General features: G+C 40.4%; 1 protein-coding gene across 4 annotated transcripts in view; it reads right to left on the bottom strand.

Moving 5' to 3' along the window:
* Positions 1-17,993, bottom strand: part of LOC109934644 (lipopolysaccharide-responsive and beige-like anchor protein) — a 722,782-nt gene that overhangs the window by 571,568 nt on the left and 133,221 nt on the right. For all 4 annotated transcript variants that reach the window (XM_048614313.1, XM_048614252.1, XM_048614407.1 and 1 more), the window contains exon 20: positions 2,433-2,494. In XM_048614313.1, coding sequence (XP_048470270.1) covers positions 2,433-2,494 — 62 coding nt within the window. The remainder of the gene's footprint in view (positions 1-2,432; positions 2,495-17,993) is intronic.

Raw genomic sequence — 17,993 nt, 5'->3', positions numbered from 1 at the left:
GGGGGGGAGGGGGGGGGGGGGGGGGGGGGGGGGGGGGGGGGGGAGATCAAAGGGGAGCACAATGGCGAGGAGGAGGGGATGACACAGATAGTGGATGAAACAGGGAAAACACAATAGAAACAACAGGGAGAGCACTGGGCAATGACAGTAAAGCATGGTGGGGTTGACAGATAGTGCAGTGGGGCAGAGGAATGGTGTGCTAACAGCATGGACTGTGGGCAGTGGAGGAATATTACAGAATGCCAGGGTGAGAGAGAAAACGGGAGAGGATGGCCACGAGAGACTGTGTGCGGAGAAGGTGACTAAAGATAGAGCAGGGAGAGCAGCTACAAGAGTGTGTGTGTTGATGATGGATACAGCGCACAGGGAGGGTTGCTAGAAGAAAGTGGGGAGTGTGACTGCAAGAAAGCACGGAGAGGCCGCAACCAGGGTGCAACCAGTGAGATAGCAGACATTTTGGTTTTGTCATTCAAATATAGGAGTCACTGCTATGCCAGCATGTATTGCTCATTCCTAATTGCTGAAGGGGACCAAAAGTCAACCACATTCCTGTGAGTCAGAAGTCACATGTAGACAAGACCATGTGAGGATGGCAGATTGCCTTTCCTTGAGGACTTAGCGAATCAGATGGGTTTTTACGGCAATCAGCAGTGGTTACACTGTTGTTATTTGGTGAGGTTTTTATTCTTCCAGACTTTTTAAAAACGGAATTCAAATTTCACCATTTGCCAAGGTGGGTTTCAAGCCCATGCACCTAGGACAGTCACCTTGGGCTCTGAATTATTAGCCTACTGACATTAACACTCTAACAGGGAGGGAGAGTGGGAGATGGGAGAGGCAGAGAGGAGCAGAGACAGAGACAGACAGACAGCGTCAGAGCCAAAGACGGTAGATGGGACATGGCAGTGATAAAGAAAAGGAGCAAAAGGCAGTGAAACTGTGGACTAGACATGCAGAGAGAGGGGGAGGCTGGAGAGAGGAAGGTCAAGTACTGAGCATGTGGGAGTGGCTGAACCAGAAAGAGAATATTAAAGCAAGAAGGAGGCCATGGTGCTTGAATGGAAAATACAGAGGCAGAAACACTGATAGGGACAATGGCCAGACAGACAGACAGACACAGATAGAAGTATACTTTTGAATTATTCAAATTAGACATCCTTTCTAAATGAATTCTTTCAAAAATGTTCAATATATCATGAAGTTCGCTGATCACAGTTAACTATTCATATAACTGTAGCTCAAATCTGATAAGCGTTAGTCCTGCAAATCAGCAGGTTATTTAAGAAACAGGCGAAGTGATGCTGAAACTGACTTAATTCTGAATATGAACGGAAACAGATTTGAATAAGCTTTAAGCAGTAACCTTCATCAAATTGTTTTACCGCAGTTTCTACTTTACGTGGCAAATTTTTCAATTCCTTTTGTATTCCTCAAAACTTCCACTTTGTATAATCTCTACGCAATAGCAGAACCACCTTCAGGAATGCATTGCTGTGCTTACTAGTTTATCCCAGATCCATTAGTTGTGATCTTCTCAAGTAAATTTGCTTATTGCATCATATTGACAACATGTAGCATTGATTTTTCACACCTTCCATGATTCTTTCATTTATATTCATGACCTATTCGTCAGCATGACCTAAATAAATTTGGCAACATACCCACTAAAATGAATGAATCGATGCAAAGGAGCATTAATGATGCATTATCCTTATTTGTCAGCCAAGTAAACCTTTAGGTTGTAAATGAAGGTCAAAAGCTTTGAAAAGGGTCAGAACCCATGACCTCTGAAGCCTTCTTCTCTCCTTCTATAGCCTTTGTTTTATTCATGGTCTCTAACTAATGCTGAAAATTTTTGAATACATATAAATTAATTTCTAAATTAGTACAAAATAAGCCAAATAAAGATCACTATGGGGGCACAAAAAACATAAAAATTATATATTGACAGCTTAAGCTGTTACAATCTTCATGTGATAAGGCAGGACAAATAACCCCACAGAAAATAACAATTGCTCTTTCCTATTCTTTAGATTTTTTTTTAAAAAGTAAATAACTTGCCTTCCATAGGATTGTTTAAAAACTCAAATATTTAGATGAAATTGTGTTCTATATTTTCCGAAAATTTTGAAAATTATGATCAAAAAAACCTGAAATAACAATTCATACATATAACAAACGTTTAAAATTTGGTACATTGGAAACAATAGTAGACATAAAGCACATTACTAACGTGGCATTTTGGCAGCATATTATACAATTATACAAATGGATAACTTGGGGAAGGGAAGCATTCAATTAACAGGATAAAAGCTAAAAACATTTAATTTATTTTAATTTCTGTTCACTCAAGTGGTACATACTTTAATACATATATTGTATTTGCATGTTATATTATGATAAGCTAATTTAAATCATTTGCAAAGACTTACCTGAGAACAGAGTAACATGACCAACTCCACAACAGAACTGCTAGACTTCATACAGACCAAGCCTATGACACAAAAATATATTTAAAATGTAGTTTTAGAAATTATTCAAGTTTGAAATTGGAATAGTACAAATGTAGTAAATATAATTTTAATAAACCTAGCCTATAATCTACACATAACACTGCTCCTGTAAAGCTATCTCAGAACATTTCAGCCTCTTGCTGCTGGCAGGCATTAATGGTTTCTTAACAGCTTTTGATGCATTCAACTACTAATAAAAGTTATCAAAAGACCTCCTTTTGGGATGCAATAACAAAGACCAATTTTGACATGAACCCAGCTGTTCTTGAACTTTGAGACAATACTGAGGTGTCAGCTTTGGCTCATTGGTAGCATTCGCACTTCCAAGTCAGAAGGTCACAGATTGAATACCACTCTACAGGGACAGACTCAGGGCATAATTTTGGTTAAAACTGCAGTCTCACTACCAAGTGAGTGCTCCATTGCCAGGAATGTCATCTTTCAGATGAGATGATAAAGCCAAGATTCTGTCTTTTTAGGTAGATGTGAAAGACCCCATGGCAGTACAAAGAAGAAGAAAAAGGGTGCTGTGTGTGTGGTCAGATCACTGAAACAGATTACCTGGTCGCAATTTCATTGTTATGTTCTCCACATTGCTGTGCGTAAACTGGTTGCTACGTTTCCTATGTTAGAATAGTGACTACACTTCAAACATGCTTCATTGCTGTAAAGCACTTCAAGGTACCATGAAATCATTAAGTGTGTTATCATAAATGCAATTATGAATGAATAAAATTGCAATAAATTGTGTTGATTTGCAAATCCAAACCTGAGAAAAATATCTTCAGTAAAGAAAACAAAGTAACATGTAAAAATTTAGCTTCAACTACCTGCAATCATTATTAAAACACTTAATAAGATATTGTGAAGATATCCACACATTCAATATTTTAGCAGAGCTCAAGAGTGACAGAAAAGTACTCAAATATAAACCAGAATTAATTAACCTGCCAGTGTTAAATGTTTAATTAGTTGATTACTTCTTCGAGCTGCAAAAATCTATTGATTTAAGTACTAGTACATAATACAACCATTTTATGCATTTAAAAAATGAATGATTTGAATTGAAAAGTCACCAAATGATTAAGCCAAACCATTGAAATTTGAATTCTTTTGTTTGACTTTAAAACAGAAAATGACACTCAAATGTATACTGCAAATGGTTGATTATCAGTTAGTAACACGGATGCAAGGCAGCAATTTTTTAAATACTGTTACCATTATCATTCCAGTGACAAAGGCTTTACAATACTCCTGTGCCACTCTAATAATTGATTATGAAAGATGCAGAGTTATTGGTGACACCCAATAAGCTAACCTGGTACAGTTCCCTTTTTATTGGGGTTAAGTCTTCTCAAAGTGTGGAGGTAATGTTCTTTAATCAGCCTTCACAGCAACAATACAATAGAAATTCTCAGCTACAAAGTAATTGCATTATTCTCAATCACTGAGTGTAGTTTATACTAAAAAAATGCTGTAGACTTCAACAGGCACAAAAGGCCTGGTTAAACAGCCATACACGGCATTCAATCCATAGAAATAATGAATTCAAGGAGGGCAAGATGACAGCGTTGGCACTAGGCATACCCAAAAATGAAGCTAACAAATACGAGTGCTTGCGTGCCAAACAGCATAAGCAGCAAGCGATAAACCGAGCTAAGCAATCTCACAACCATAGAATCAGATCTAAGCTCTGCTGTCCTGTCACATCCAGGTGTGAATGGTGGTGGACAATTAAATAACTCACTGGAGGAAGAGGCACCACAAATATCTGCATCCTCAAAGATGAAAAAACACAACACATCAATGCAAAAGATAAGGCTGAAGCATTCACAACAATCTTCAGCCAGAAGTGTCGAGTGGATGACCCATCTTGGCCGTCACCAGTGGGTACAGACGTTAGTCCTCAGCCAATTCAAATCACTCCTCATGATTTCAACAAATGGTTGGAGACACTGCAAAGGCTATGGACCTTGACAACATTCAGGCAATTGTACTAAAGATGTTTCAATACAGCTACAACACTGGCATCTGCCCGACAATGTGGAAAATTGCTCAAGTATGTCCAGTACACGAAAAGAAAGAGAAACCCAACCTGGCCAATTACCGGTCCATCAGTCTACTCGCAACCATCAGTAAAGTGATGGAAAGTGTCATCAACAGTGCTATCAAGCAGCAGCTGATCAGCAATAACCTGCTCATTGATGCCTAGTTTGGGTTCTGCCAGAGCCACTCAGCTCCTGACCTCATTACAGCTTTGGTTCAAACATGGATGAAACAGCTAGAGGTGAAGTGAGAGTAAAGGCCCTTGACTGAATGTAGCATCAAGGAGCCCTACCAAACTGGAATCATTGGGAATCAAGGGCAAACTCTCTGCTGGTAGGAATCATACCTGACACAAAGGAAGACAGTTGTGGTTGTTGGAGATCAGCCGTCTCAGCTCCAGAAGATCTCTGCAGGAGTTCCTCAGAGCAATGTCATTGGGCCCAACCATTTTCCGCTGTTTCTTCAATGACCTTCCATACATCGTAAGGTGAGAAGTGGGGATGGTCATCAATGATTGCAAAATTTTCAGCACAATTCATGACTCCTCAGATACTGAAGGAGTCCATGTTCAAACGTGACAAGATGTGAACAACATCCAGGCTTGGGCTAACAAGTGGAAAATCACTTTCACACAAATGCTAGGCAATAACATTCTCCAATAAGAGACGATCTAACTACCATCCTTGACATTCAATCATGTTACCATCACTGAATCCCTTAATATCAACGTCTTGGGGCTTGCCATTGACCAGAGACTCAACTAGACTCACCATATAAATACAGTGGCTCCAAGAGCAGATCAGAGGCTAGGATTTTTTTTTAATTCATTCATGGGTTGACAGCATCGCTGTGGGTCTAGTGTCAGGTAAGGATGGTAGTTTCTTTCCCTAATGGACATTAGTTAAATCAGATGGGTTTTCTGACAATCAACACTGGAGTCATGGTCATCATTAAATTCTTAATTCCAGATTTTCATTGAATTCAAATTCCAGCATCTGCTGTGACAGGAGTCAAACCCAGGTCCCTAGAACATTTAATCTAGAGACCTAGGTACAGTGCAACAATACTACCGCTAGGCCACCGCCTGTCCCTGCAGAGACTAACTCACCCCGATTCCCCAAAGCCTGTCCATCATCTACAAGGCAAACGTCAGGAGCGAAATGGAATACTACTCACTTGCCTGGATAGATGCAGCAGCAACCACATTCAAGAAGCTTGACACTATTGAGGACAAAGCAGCCCATTTCATTTGCACTATATCCACAAGCATCCACTCCCTCCATCACCAATATTCAGTCGCAGCAGTGTGTACCATCTACAAGATGTACAGTAGAAATTCACCAAAGATCTTTAGAAAGCGCCTTCCATACTGATGGACACTTCCACCTAGAAGGTCAAAGGCAGCAGATACATGGGAACATCACCATTTGCAAGTTCCCCTCCAAGTCACTAATCATCCTGCCTTGAAAATATATTGCTGTTCCTTCACTGTTGCTGGATCAACATCCTGGAATTCCCTCCCTAGGGGCAATGCAGGTGTACCTACAGCACAGGGACCGCAATAGTTCAAGAGAGCAGCTCAACACCACTGACTCAAGAGCAATTAGAGATAGGCAATAAATGCTGACCCAGTCAGCAATGCCTATGTCCTGAGTTCTGAGTAAGGGTCACTCAATTCGAAACGTCGGATTCCTCTAAAGCTCTCAAAAGAAAAACTGTTTGTTGTTGCATTTCATTCTATTTTTCAGGGTAATAAACACCACACCCTTTCACTCATGAATATCATGACATTGGCTCCCCTTCATTGTTGATTTGTTTTACCAAATTTAACTGAAGTGTGATAACTACATGTTTAAAACCAAAGAAATATTTGTTGCAATTGAATGCAACTGTGAACAGATCGTAACATGCTACATCACAGATCTCCATCTCAGATGTAATTTTACAAATAAGTGTTAATTACAATGGCATCAACTACAATTTCTCCATAAACTAGATCCTGAACATATGTAGCCTTAAGCTTGGTCTATATTAATTTGAAAGAAATGTATTACCAAAATGATTTCAAGTTTTCCAGCTGAAACTTTACAGACTGGACAACAAAGACACCTACGTCAGACTCCTGCTCATTGAAGGCAGAGCTGTAGTCAACACCATCATCCCCTCCAGACTGATCTCAAATCTGCGTGACTGTGACCATGATCTTAGCTCCGCCCTCTGCAATTGGATCCTCAGCTTTCTAACCCATAAGCCGCAATCAATGAGGATCAGTAACCGCACCACTCCCAAATAACAGTGAACACTGAAGCCCCCCTGCCAAGGATATGTCCTCAGCCCTCTACTGTACTTCCTGTATACCTACGACTGTGTTGCCAAATTCTAAATGAACCTATCTACAAGTTTGCTGACGAAACCAGTGGGATGTGGGACGTGTTTCTAACAATGACGAGTCAAAATACAGAAGAGAGATAGAAGGCTTGGTGATGTGGTGTAATGAAAACAATCAGCTCTCAATAATCGGCAAAGCTAAAGAACTGATCATCGATTTCAGAAAGAAAGCAGGAGAACATGCACCCATCTACATCCATGGAACTGAGGTTGACAGGATGGAGAGCATCAAGTTCCTTGGAGTGAAGTTAACTGACAACCTGTTGTAGACTTCCCACGTAGATGCGACAGTCAAGAATGCATAACAATGCCTTTTCTTCCTCAGGCAGCTCAGGAAATTTTGCATGTCCATAAGGTCCCTCGTTAACTTCTACAGATGCACCATTGAAAGCATACTGTCTGGGTGCATAACGGCCTGGTATGTCAACTGCTCTGCCCAGGACCGCAAGAAACTACAGAAGGTGGTGTGTGAGGCCCAGAACATCGCAGAAGCCAACCTTCCATCCATGGACTCTATTTACAGGCTCACTGCCGCAGAAAGGCGGCCAACATCACCAAAGACCCATTGCACCCTGGTAATGACCTCCTACAACCTCTTCCATCAGGCAGAAGATACAGAAACCCAAAGACACGCACAAGCAGGTTCAGGAACAGCTTCTTTCCAGCCATTATCAGTCTGTTGAATGGACTACAGCCTCAATAGAATGTAACCTGCAGTGTAATCTGTATGCCTCTAAATCTATTTGATCTGTATACCTTTGTTTGCAGTGATCTGCCTATACTGCTTAGAAACAAAGCTTTTCACAGTATTTCGGTACACATGACAATAAAACCAATCAATTCCACTGTTGACAGGTTTAAAATTGTTCTTTTTCCTTTGGAAGCTTCACCACACCCACAAATGCCAAACTGGCCTTGGTAACACCAGGTCTCAGGACCCATTCACCTGAAGACACCCCTTCAATTTGCTTACTTTTTCTAATTTACCCCACTGTCTGTTTCTCCCATCACAGGTGTTTGCACAGTTATTGCGAATGTATTCATATAAATGAAGGGGTGAACTAGCCTGCAATTGGAGGAGTAGCTCCATACTGTCTGTCCATGTTACATAAAGGGGTGATTATTCTCACCGCATGACTGAATTTTTCCAGGAATTTTGGGAGGGAATTTGCCCACCACATGAATGATTTTGAGCACTATTCTGGCCACTTTACAGAAGTGATATGATTGCATCAGAGGAGATGCAAAAGACACTTACAAGGACATTTTCAGGAAATAAGAATTTGGTGAAAACTTGGACAGGGTGGCATTATTTTCTTTGGAAGAGAACAAGGAAAGGGGAAATTTAATTAATGTGTATAAAATTATGAGGGGCCTGGATAGAGTGGATAAGAAAGACCTATTGCTCTTATAGGGAAGACAAGTTTAATTTTTTTTAAATAACAGAGAGAAAGCTTTTTGGCAAAAAGATTTAAAGTCAAACTGTGTTTCAGTTAGCATTTCTTTGTGATGGATGCAAATATACTGTGTTTTACGAAAATAAATTAAGGGACAAATAAATTAAATAATTAATTACATTTTCTTAAAATCATTCAGAGAGGCCCAATCAAATTACCAGAGGCTTCCCAACATGGCTTACTTTTTCTATTATAGGTGGATTGAGTTCTATATAAAAGAACATTCAGTTTTCAGCATTGCCTCTAATGATATTCACTTCAGCTACAATTGCTCAGTTTCAGTTACAAAATATTGCTCTAAGCTGCATTTGCGTGTCTTATTACTGCTCCAAATGTGTACAGCATATGTCATATTGATCCACAATATCTACATTTTGCTCCCCATACCATACAGGTTATTATCTATGCAAAGAGGGGAAATAGTTCTATGACCTTTGCTTTCTCTGTTATTCTCTCCCTACAGCCCTCTAGCTATCAATCAAGTTTCCATTTTGTTTTGTGGCAGCAGACATCCCAAACACTCTTATTAGTACTTTGACCCTTGACCCCTCCCTCTGTAAACCTAGCAGAACCAGAAGTGGTTTTAAAAAAGGCACTAGCTCCTTTATGAGTTTCATGGGATTACAACGGGGTTTTATGAATATTGAGATGACAAGTCTTAGCTGTGTTTTGCTTCCTATTCACTTCCTTTTGGCTCAATGATCAAGCAAGGTTAACATGTTACAAGGTATCACCAGTAAGTTTGCCATCTACCAATAAATTAGCTAATTATTTAATAATGTAGTCATCAAATCAAAATGAAGTCTCCATTACTTTCTTAAAAGATGTAGTATTTCATCAGCAAGTCACAAAAAAAAATTCAAATAAAAATTTAGGGAAGACCAACAGGGAACACTGGCAACAGATTAAGGTTTTGGTTTTCATTTTTTTGGTCTAAGGTAGAGGGGCTGATTATTTATTAAATAATCTAGAGACATTACGTATAGTCTAGTTGAATAAGGAGTACTCTCCATCATGCCATGTGGCATTTTTCCAGTTTTCTCTCATCTCCTTCTAAATGATCAAGACATCCTGGGATGCATGTCTACACAGTTGTCACTTCTTCCTGCAGCTCTTCCAAATAACTACATTTTTTATGCAATTAAACAATGAACATTAGCAAATTGTGTTACTGCATACTATAGGCAAGCCCAAACCAGTCACCCAATCTCGCAGAAACTTTCCAATCAGGAACAAGCATTCTGTTCAATTTATTCTCACCTTAACCTATGCTTGGGACTAACGCAGTCCATCTACAGACTGGAGATCATTTCAGTCTGCACAGATTGTAGATGAAAGTTAGAGTGTTCCAATTCTCCTTAACTCAGTTATACACTGTGCAACGCATTAATGCATTCTTAGCGTTACCATAAATGTGCTAATCACCAAGTTCCTCAATCCTACTCAACTATCTGATTCAGGATAAAAGAACATGTACAGCAAGTTTATTTCATTAAACAGAAAATAATTATTCATAGTAATAAACTGTTTTTAACTAATGGCAAAATGTAGACCAGATGAATTACTAATTTATAGCTATAACTTAAACAAGAACAGTAAAACAATAGGATTGCTAATAATATAAACTAAATGTTATGCTTTTTCAAACTCTCAAACTACAGGCACTCACAAACGTTGAGGGGGGAGTCTGGGGAGATGGACTTTGACAGTCAGAAGAACGTGGCACTGCACCTCCAGTCCAAAATGACTAAACTAGATGGGTTGATTCCACCTTCCTGCCTTCAGTTATGCCTTGATGTTATTTGCATAGCAATGATCAGTTTTTAGTTCACTGGTTGTCTGGCCAGACCTAGGATCTTTCTTTTCTTCTGAGCTTTAGTATTCTTTCTTTCAGCAACTGTGAATGCAGTTTCTCCCTGCTCTTTCAAAAGAGTTGGAGAGGACAATTTTTCAGAACAAGGGAACAGAGAGACAGAATGTTGATGCTGTAAAATCTTCTGCAGCTTTTGTCGTCTTCTGGTTCCAATGACACCTCTCCAATCTATCTCCCCGCCTTGCTAAAACATGGTATGTGTTAAAAATGCAACTGGTCCAACTGGTGGTTCCTATGGTAAGTTCTAAGCCCACAACAGCTGCTACCATCTGAAAAGTCAATCAAAAGACTGTTTCTGCGCAGAACTGCCTGCAGAACACACAGGTGGTTCTGAGTTGTCTACACTTCTCCATCAAAGCATCAATCAGGCAACAGTGCATTGGAGGGGTCGAATCAGTCTCAGTTAGTTAAGGATTAAATTTTCAGTCATATTGTAAAAGCAAACAGGAACCACAGATGTGCAAAGGCTGGTTAGGAATACAGGAGATGCACTATGAGAAAGATAACACAACCTTGGGTGAAATACAAATAATGCTTCCGTAAACTATGGGGAAACAGTAGAAACAGTAGGAATTACAGTATGTATGTTGTAATATTTTGCATAAAGCTGGGCCATTTTTGTAACCCACCAGTTTTAGTTTCACACTTCACTGTGATAACACGAGTTGTTGTTCTTCTTAGACTTGCAAAAGGACCACATCTACCCCCAAGTCAGTGACATAAATTGCCATTTTAAAAGGTGAAATGAAAAGGTCAGGAGCTGCCAAAGTGGTTATTAGGTTTGCCCCCTTCAGTTTCTCAAAGACTGTTTGGCATTCTGCTGAGCAGACCATTTTTGCCTATTTTCAAAATCTGTTAAAGGTAGAGCTACTGAGCAGAAGCAAGGCACAAATTTCCAATAGGGCCCATACGTTTTTAAAAATCTCCTGATTTTCCATTTAGTGTAAAGAATGCAGAATGCAATCGGAGTTCTCAACTTTTGTTCTCAACAACCCTTGCCCATGTCCTTTCAGTTTTTGTCAGATTTATTACAAAGTCAGCTCATTACAATTGCTTAAACAGACCCTTTAATTGCTTTAGATTATCCTCCCATCTCTGACTGTATATTACAACATAGTTTAAATAAACGACACAGAGTTAGGTACTTCAACTATGACTTGATCAGTAACTTTTTGGAATGGGGCATGTTTAAACAGAAAGGGCATGGCTCATCATTGATATAAGCTATTTAGTGTGACAAAGGCAGATGTCTCTTTTGCCCATAATGTTAACAGCACTCAGCATCCCTTCAGTCGATCACTCTTAGAAAAAAACGTTGCATAGTCAGACCTGTCAATGTGTCTTTTAACTGAGGAACAGAATACAAATCTATTTTATGCAGAATCTAGTTGATCCATCTGGCTCAGAAACTAATAACACCAATGAAATCAAGCTGCCTTGGCTAGTCCATCAAGCAATTTTCCAGCACGTGTTAGCTTTATGTCCACCCGAGCTTGTTTCTGTGGACTGAACAGGTAAGTATATTGTTTCATCAGTGAAGTGTCTTACGTTTACATCACGGAAGCTGACATTATACATCCAGGTGTATCTCTGCAGAAACAAAAACAGAAACAGAAACTGCTGGAAAAGCTGAGCAGGTCTGGCAGCATCTGTGGAGATAAATCAGAGTTAATGTTTCAGGTCCAGTGACTCTTCCCAAGAACCGATGGTAGCTAGGAAAAAGTTGTTTTATATGCAGAGGAAAGGGTGGGGGGAATGGGGTAAAGAATAAATGAAAGGTGGAGAAAGAGTCCAAAGAGACAGAAAACAACGGTTGGACAAAGGGATGGATAATGATCAGCCTAGAAGAATGAATAGCTACTAATAGGGATTATTTCCTGCCACTTCAACACACAACCTTGTTCCCTGGCCAACACATTTGTCTCAGGCTTGCTGCAGTGCTTCAGCAAAGCTCAGTGCAAGCTGGAAGAACAGCACCTCATTTTCTACTTGAGGACTCTACAGCCTTCTGGGTTCAAAATTGAGTTCAACAATTTTAGGGCTTGAGGCACTTTCTCCCATGCCCTTACTCATACCCAACACAGTAACCTTATCATCACATAGTCTGCTATTACACACAACCCATTGTTAATCCCTATTAGTAGCTATTCATTCTCCTAGATTGATCGTTACCCACTCCTTTGACTGTCCAACTGTTCTTCTTTCTCTTTGGACTCTATCTCCACTTATCGTTTACTCCTTAACCCCTCCCCCACCCTGTCTTTTGCATAAAAAAAAACAACTTTTTCCTAGCTATCAGTTGAGGAAAGGTCCCTGGACCCCAAACAATAACTCCAATTCCTCTCCACAGATGCTGCCAGACATGCTCAGCTTTTCCAGCAATTTCTCAATGTTTCTAATTTCCAGCATCTGCAGTTCTTAGAGTTTGTAGCTTTATGGATTTTCTTATACTTCCAAAGTAACATCGCCAGATTTTCCCATTGCCCTTCCTCTAAACAAGAATAATATCAAACTGTCCCACATACCAAATGACATACTTGCTCTTTCTTACTTTCATCCCCTGCAACATGTTCATGAGACACACTGCTTTTCTTTCCTGTAATCAGGACTATCAATAAGTCACTTTACTAACCCTTCTAGCTACTTTGTACAGACCTCTGAATTTTGCTTTCAGCTTATAATGATAATAATACCAATTTTTGAACTCCAGTTTGAAATGTTCTATTGTAGGAAGTTTTCTGCTTATTATTTCACTTTTGTTTGGGAAATGGTTATATGTTCCTGCACAAATTTACATGTCTCCCTATGTCACTCCATAAACAATAGATGTAATTCCACAGTTATCTGGACTATACATCCTCACATGCTACTTCTGTAAAGACTCCATTCCATTCTCCCAGTTTCTCCACCTTCATTCTAATGATGCCAGCTTCTACAAGGTGGACCTCCAAAAGGTCCAATTACATCCTCAACCAAGGATTCTCAACAATGTGATTGACAGGGCCCTCAGCTGTGTCTGACCCATTTCCAGCACTATTGTCCTCAACCCTTCTCTTACGCCCCACAATACCAATCAGTCCCCTGGTCCTCACTTAGCACCCCACTAATATCCACGTTCAAAGGATTGTAAGACACCATTTCTGCCACCTCCAGCGGGATGCCACAACCAGACATACTTCCCCCTCCCTTGTCAGCCTTCCACAGGGATCATTCCCTCTGGTATAACTTGGTTCACATACCACCTCCACTCCCAACGTCTCCCCATACCTCCACAGTGCCTTCCCATGCAATCGCAAAAGGTGCAACGCCTGCTCATTTACTTCCTCCTTCCTTGCCATCCAAGGCCCCAGACATGCCTTCCAGGTGAAACAGCAATTTTCACCTGCACTTTACTCAATGCACTCCACTATATTTGCTGTTCCCAATGTGGTCTCCTCTACACTGGGGAGACGAAACTCAGAGTGGTCAACCGCTTTGCAGAACACCTATATTGTGTCTGGAAAACTGACCCTTCAGCACACCATCATGTTCCTTAGACAACACCTCAGTCTCAGGCTTGCTGCAGTGCCCCAGAGAAGCTCAGCACAAGTTGAAGAACAGCATCTCATCTTCCACTTGGGGACCCTGCGGCCTTTAGGACTCCATATAGAGTGCAATAAATTTGGGGCGTGACAACCTTCTTCCATGTCCTTCTCCTACACCAACATTACAGACCTTGTCATCACATGGACTGCTACCACAAAAAAAAAGCCTATTGTCAAGTACTAACGGACCCCATTAGCAGCTATGGAGTCTTCCAGGTTGACCGTTACCCTTATCTTTGTCTGCCCAACTGCTGTTCTCTCTCTCTGGGCTCCATCTCCATTGTTTACTTCTCCTCCACCCCTCCCTCAATCCAATTTTCAGCATATATACCAATCTAGTTCTAGCTACAGTCAGTTCTGAAAGAGGGTCAGTGGACCTGAAATGTTAACTATGCTTTCTCTCCACAGATGCTGCCAGACCTGCTGAGTGTCTCCAGCAATTTCTGTTTTCATTGATTTCCAGCATCTGCAATTTTTTTTGTCACATAATCCAACATTGAGTTCTAACAGTGGAGTAGGGTCCAGTCACCCACATTCTCCTGCTGAATCTTCTGACAAAAGTATGTCAGAAGGGTTACCACAAATTAGTGGATTGTCATTAGATGACTTAAGCCCTATAAAGGCCAAAACCATATGATCGCCCTAGCACAGAAATGTAGGCAGTTTGTCAAAAGTAAAAGGCGGTTGTGTTGAGTCAAGAGATCTGGAGAAAAAGTTGAAGATGGAGCAGAACAAAAGTGCAACAACACAGTATAGCCAAAGAAGAGAGCTGAACATGGTGCTATCTTTGCAGAATGTAGCTTACTGGAAGAGAAGAACAAAAAAACTTGCAAGAGAAAGCTAACACATGATCAAAACAAAATTCAACATTGAGGAATCGTCTTTTTGGTTCAAGAACTTCTCCCTAATCTCACACTCATGGATCAATTCAAATGGACTAAACCCAGTAGATTCATCTGGGAATCTCTGGTAGCAAACACTAAGAATTCTAATCTTTTAACCCAATCATGTGAATATTCGTCATAGTATACCTTTAATCCAAGTTTAGACAGTCTGATGGCATCTCTCCAAAGCTCCCTGCGTTCACAGATATGTCGGTGATTTCACTGACTTAAATTCAAACTGATGTATATAGAAAACTTGAAACATAAAGCTAGAATGGTATTGCATGGTATTTCAATTATTAGTCCATAACAAGTGAAAAAACAAAAACAAATATTGCTTGAAACAATTAAAACAACAAATTAATTCTCCAGTACTATTTAAGTGCAATTGTGTCAAAGGAATAGCTTCTGCAAATAGGACTATCTCATGTTGATTCTAAGGATATACTGGTGGCCTGCATTTATATAGTCATGGAGTCATACAGCACAGAAACAGACCCTTCGATCCAAGCAGTCCAAGTCAAACATAATGCCAAACTAAACTAGTCCCAACTGCCTGTTTCTGGCCCATATCTCTCCAAACCTTTGATTCACGTATCTATCCAAATGTCTTTTAAACAGTGCAATTGTACCCTCATCCACCACTTGTTGAGGAAGCTCACTCCACACGTGAACGACCCTGTGTGTAAAACATTTGCCTTTCATGTCTTTATAAATCTCTTTCCTCTCACCTTCAAAATGTGTCCCCTAATCTTGAAATTCCCCATCCTACAGAAAAAGCAACTACCATTAACTCCGTCTACACCTCTCATTACTTTATAAACTTCTATCAGGTCGCCTCTCAACCTCCCACTTTCCAGTGAAAAAAGTCCCAGCCTATCCAGCCTTTCTTTATAACTCAAACCTTCCAAACCCGGGAACATCCTGGTAAATCTCTTCTGAACCATCTCCAGCTTGATAAAAGCCTTCTCAAAACTGGGTGACCAGAACTAGACACACTATTCCAGAACACATCCCTCACCAATGTCCTGTACAACCTCAACGTGATTTACCAACTCCTATACTCAAGGGACTGAGCAATGAAGGCAAGCTTGACAAACACCTTTTCAACCACCCTGTCTATATATGAAGCAAACTTCAAAGAATTATGTACCTGCACCCCTCGGTTCCTCTGTTCTACAACACTACCCAAGGCCTACCATTAATTGTACAAGCCCTCCTGTTCTTTGTTGTACCAAAATGCAGTACCCCGCATTTATCCAGATTGATCTCCATCTGCCAATTTTCAGCCTGTTTGACCCATTTGATCAAGATCCCTCTGTAGTCTTAGAAAACCTTCTTCAAGTGTACTGTGCCACCAATTTTGGTGCTGTCCGCAAACTTACTAACAATGCCTACTATGTTCTCATCCAAATCTTTTATATAAATGATAAATAAAAGAGGACCCAGAACCTATCCCTGTGGATGACTGCTGGTCATAGGCCTCCAGTCCGAAAAGCAACCCCCCCCACCACCACTCTGTCTCCTGCCATAAAGCCAATTATGTATCCAATTGGCAAGTTCACCCTGAATCCCATCTCACCTAACTTTACTAATTAGTCCACCATGTGGAATCTGGTCAAAGGCTTTACTAAAATCCAAATAAATAATGACTACTGCACCACCATCCATCTTTTTGGTAACTTCCTCATAAAACTCAATCACGTTTGTGAGTCATGATTTTCCTCGTGCAAAACCACGCTGACTATCCCTTATCAATTTTTGCCGATCTAAATGTCCATGAGTCCTATCTCCAACAATTTACCCACAACCAAAGTCAGACTCACAGATCTACAGTTCCCCAGTCTCTCCTGACAACCTTTCTTAAACAAAGGTACAACATTAGCCACCCTCCAGTGTTCAGGTACCTCACCTGTAGTTATAGATGCTGCAATATTTCTGCAAGGGGTCTCACAATTGCCTCCCTTACTTCCCACAACATTCTGGGATACATTAGATTTTAAATTCTGCTTTGACAAATAGTCCTACAGAAACTACAAACACTTTACCAAGTGGTTCTTCAAAACCTGGTATGGGCATTAAAATTGCTGGCTTGATTGCATGTTGAATTTTATCTACAAAATAACATGAAAGGAACATTTTGAACATACCACAACCTTATGAAGTCCTGACAATTTATCAAAGCACAAGTTTTCCATGCACCTTCATGTCTGGCCAAAGGAAGTTAATGTGCTACTTGCAATACCTCCTTGCAATGTGTGGGCAGTACCATAGTATGGTGATCAATCATCCGTTCTCCAATGCAGGTCTGTTTCTTGACAAACGGGTTTCCATTCTCTCATTAAAGCTTCGCTTTTCATATAAAAGCATTCTGGAACCCCTTCAGTTTCAGGGTGAGCTGATTGTGCTTGCTTATTTAAGTCCAGATCTGCCCTTTGAGCTCAATTAATGCAGATATATCAAATACTCCATCTGAATGATCTCCATCTTTAAAGAAGGTTTTGGCTACTCTAACATCTGCTTCTTTTGTTACTTTAACCTCAGGTGATGGACTTTGTTAAGTTTTTGTTCTGCTCACCACACACAATAGGAAAACACCGAGAGAATTTGCCACTGCTACTATTCTGCCTCTTGAATCTCATTTGGGCTTTCCTTGATTGTGAGTAAAGCTATGACCTTTACTCCAGCCAAATCATTTCTGAGGAGTAAGTTAACTCCATCCACAGGTAATTTGTTAATCATCCCTATAGCTGCCGTTCCAGACAAGTCACATTCTAATTTTACTTTCTAGAAGGGAACTGAGCTACACTGTCTACTTATCTCCTTTATCAGCGCTTGGTTTTATTCAATCAGATGATTTGCCAGCACGTATTGAATCGCTGTTTCCACCCGAGCTTGTTTTCTAGGCTTAACTGATAAGGATGTTGTTTTATCAGTTCTGACTCCCCGAAATCCATATTATCTCTAACGAATGCACACATCCTGGCTAAATTTTCCTTTGCTGATCAAAAGTCACCAAAAACCTTATAAATTAAATGTTTCATACAATAATGGACAGAAAAAATGGACCCTCATTTTCAAAAAACAATATTTTGGTTTATATCTCAGAAATGTTTATTTGAGAATATGAAGGGAGAGACAGGGCTGGCGGTCGAGAGAGGCAGGGGTGTGAGGGGGACCCACGAGTGGGGGCATAGGGGTGAGGGGGAGAGCATGCGAGAGAGGGGGAGAGCATGCGAGAGAGGGGG

Source organism: Rhincodon typus, chromosome 1 (assembly GCF_021869965.1).
Source record: "Rhincodon typus isolate 14 chromosome 1, sRhiTyp1.1, whole genome shotgun sequence".
NCBI classification, from domain to species: Eukaryota; Metazoa; Chordata; class Chondrichthyes; order Orectolobiformes; family Rhincodontidae; genus Rhincodon; species Rhincodon typus.
Note: the sequence above shows the minus strand (reverse complement) of the source record. Positions and strands in the feature narration are given on the sequence as shown.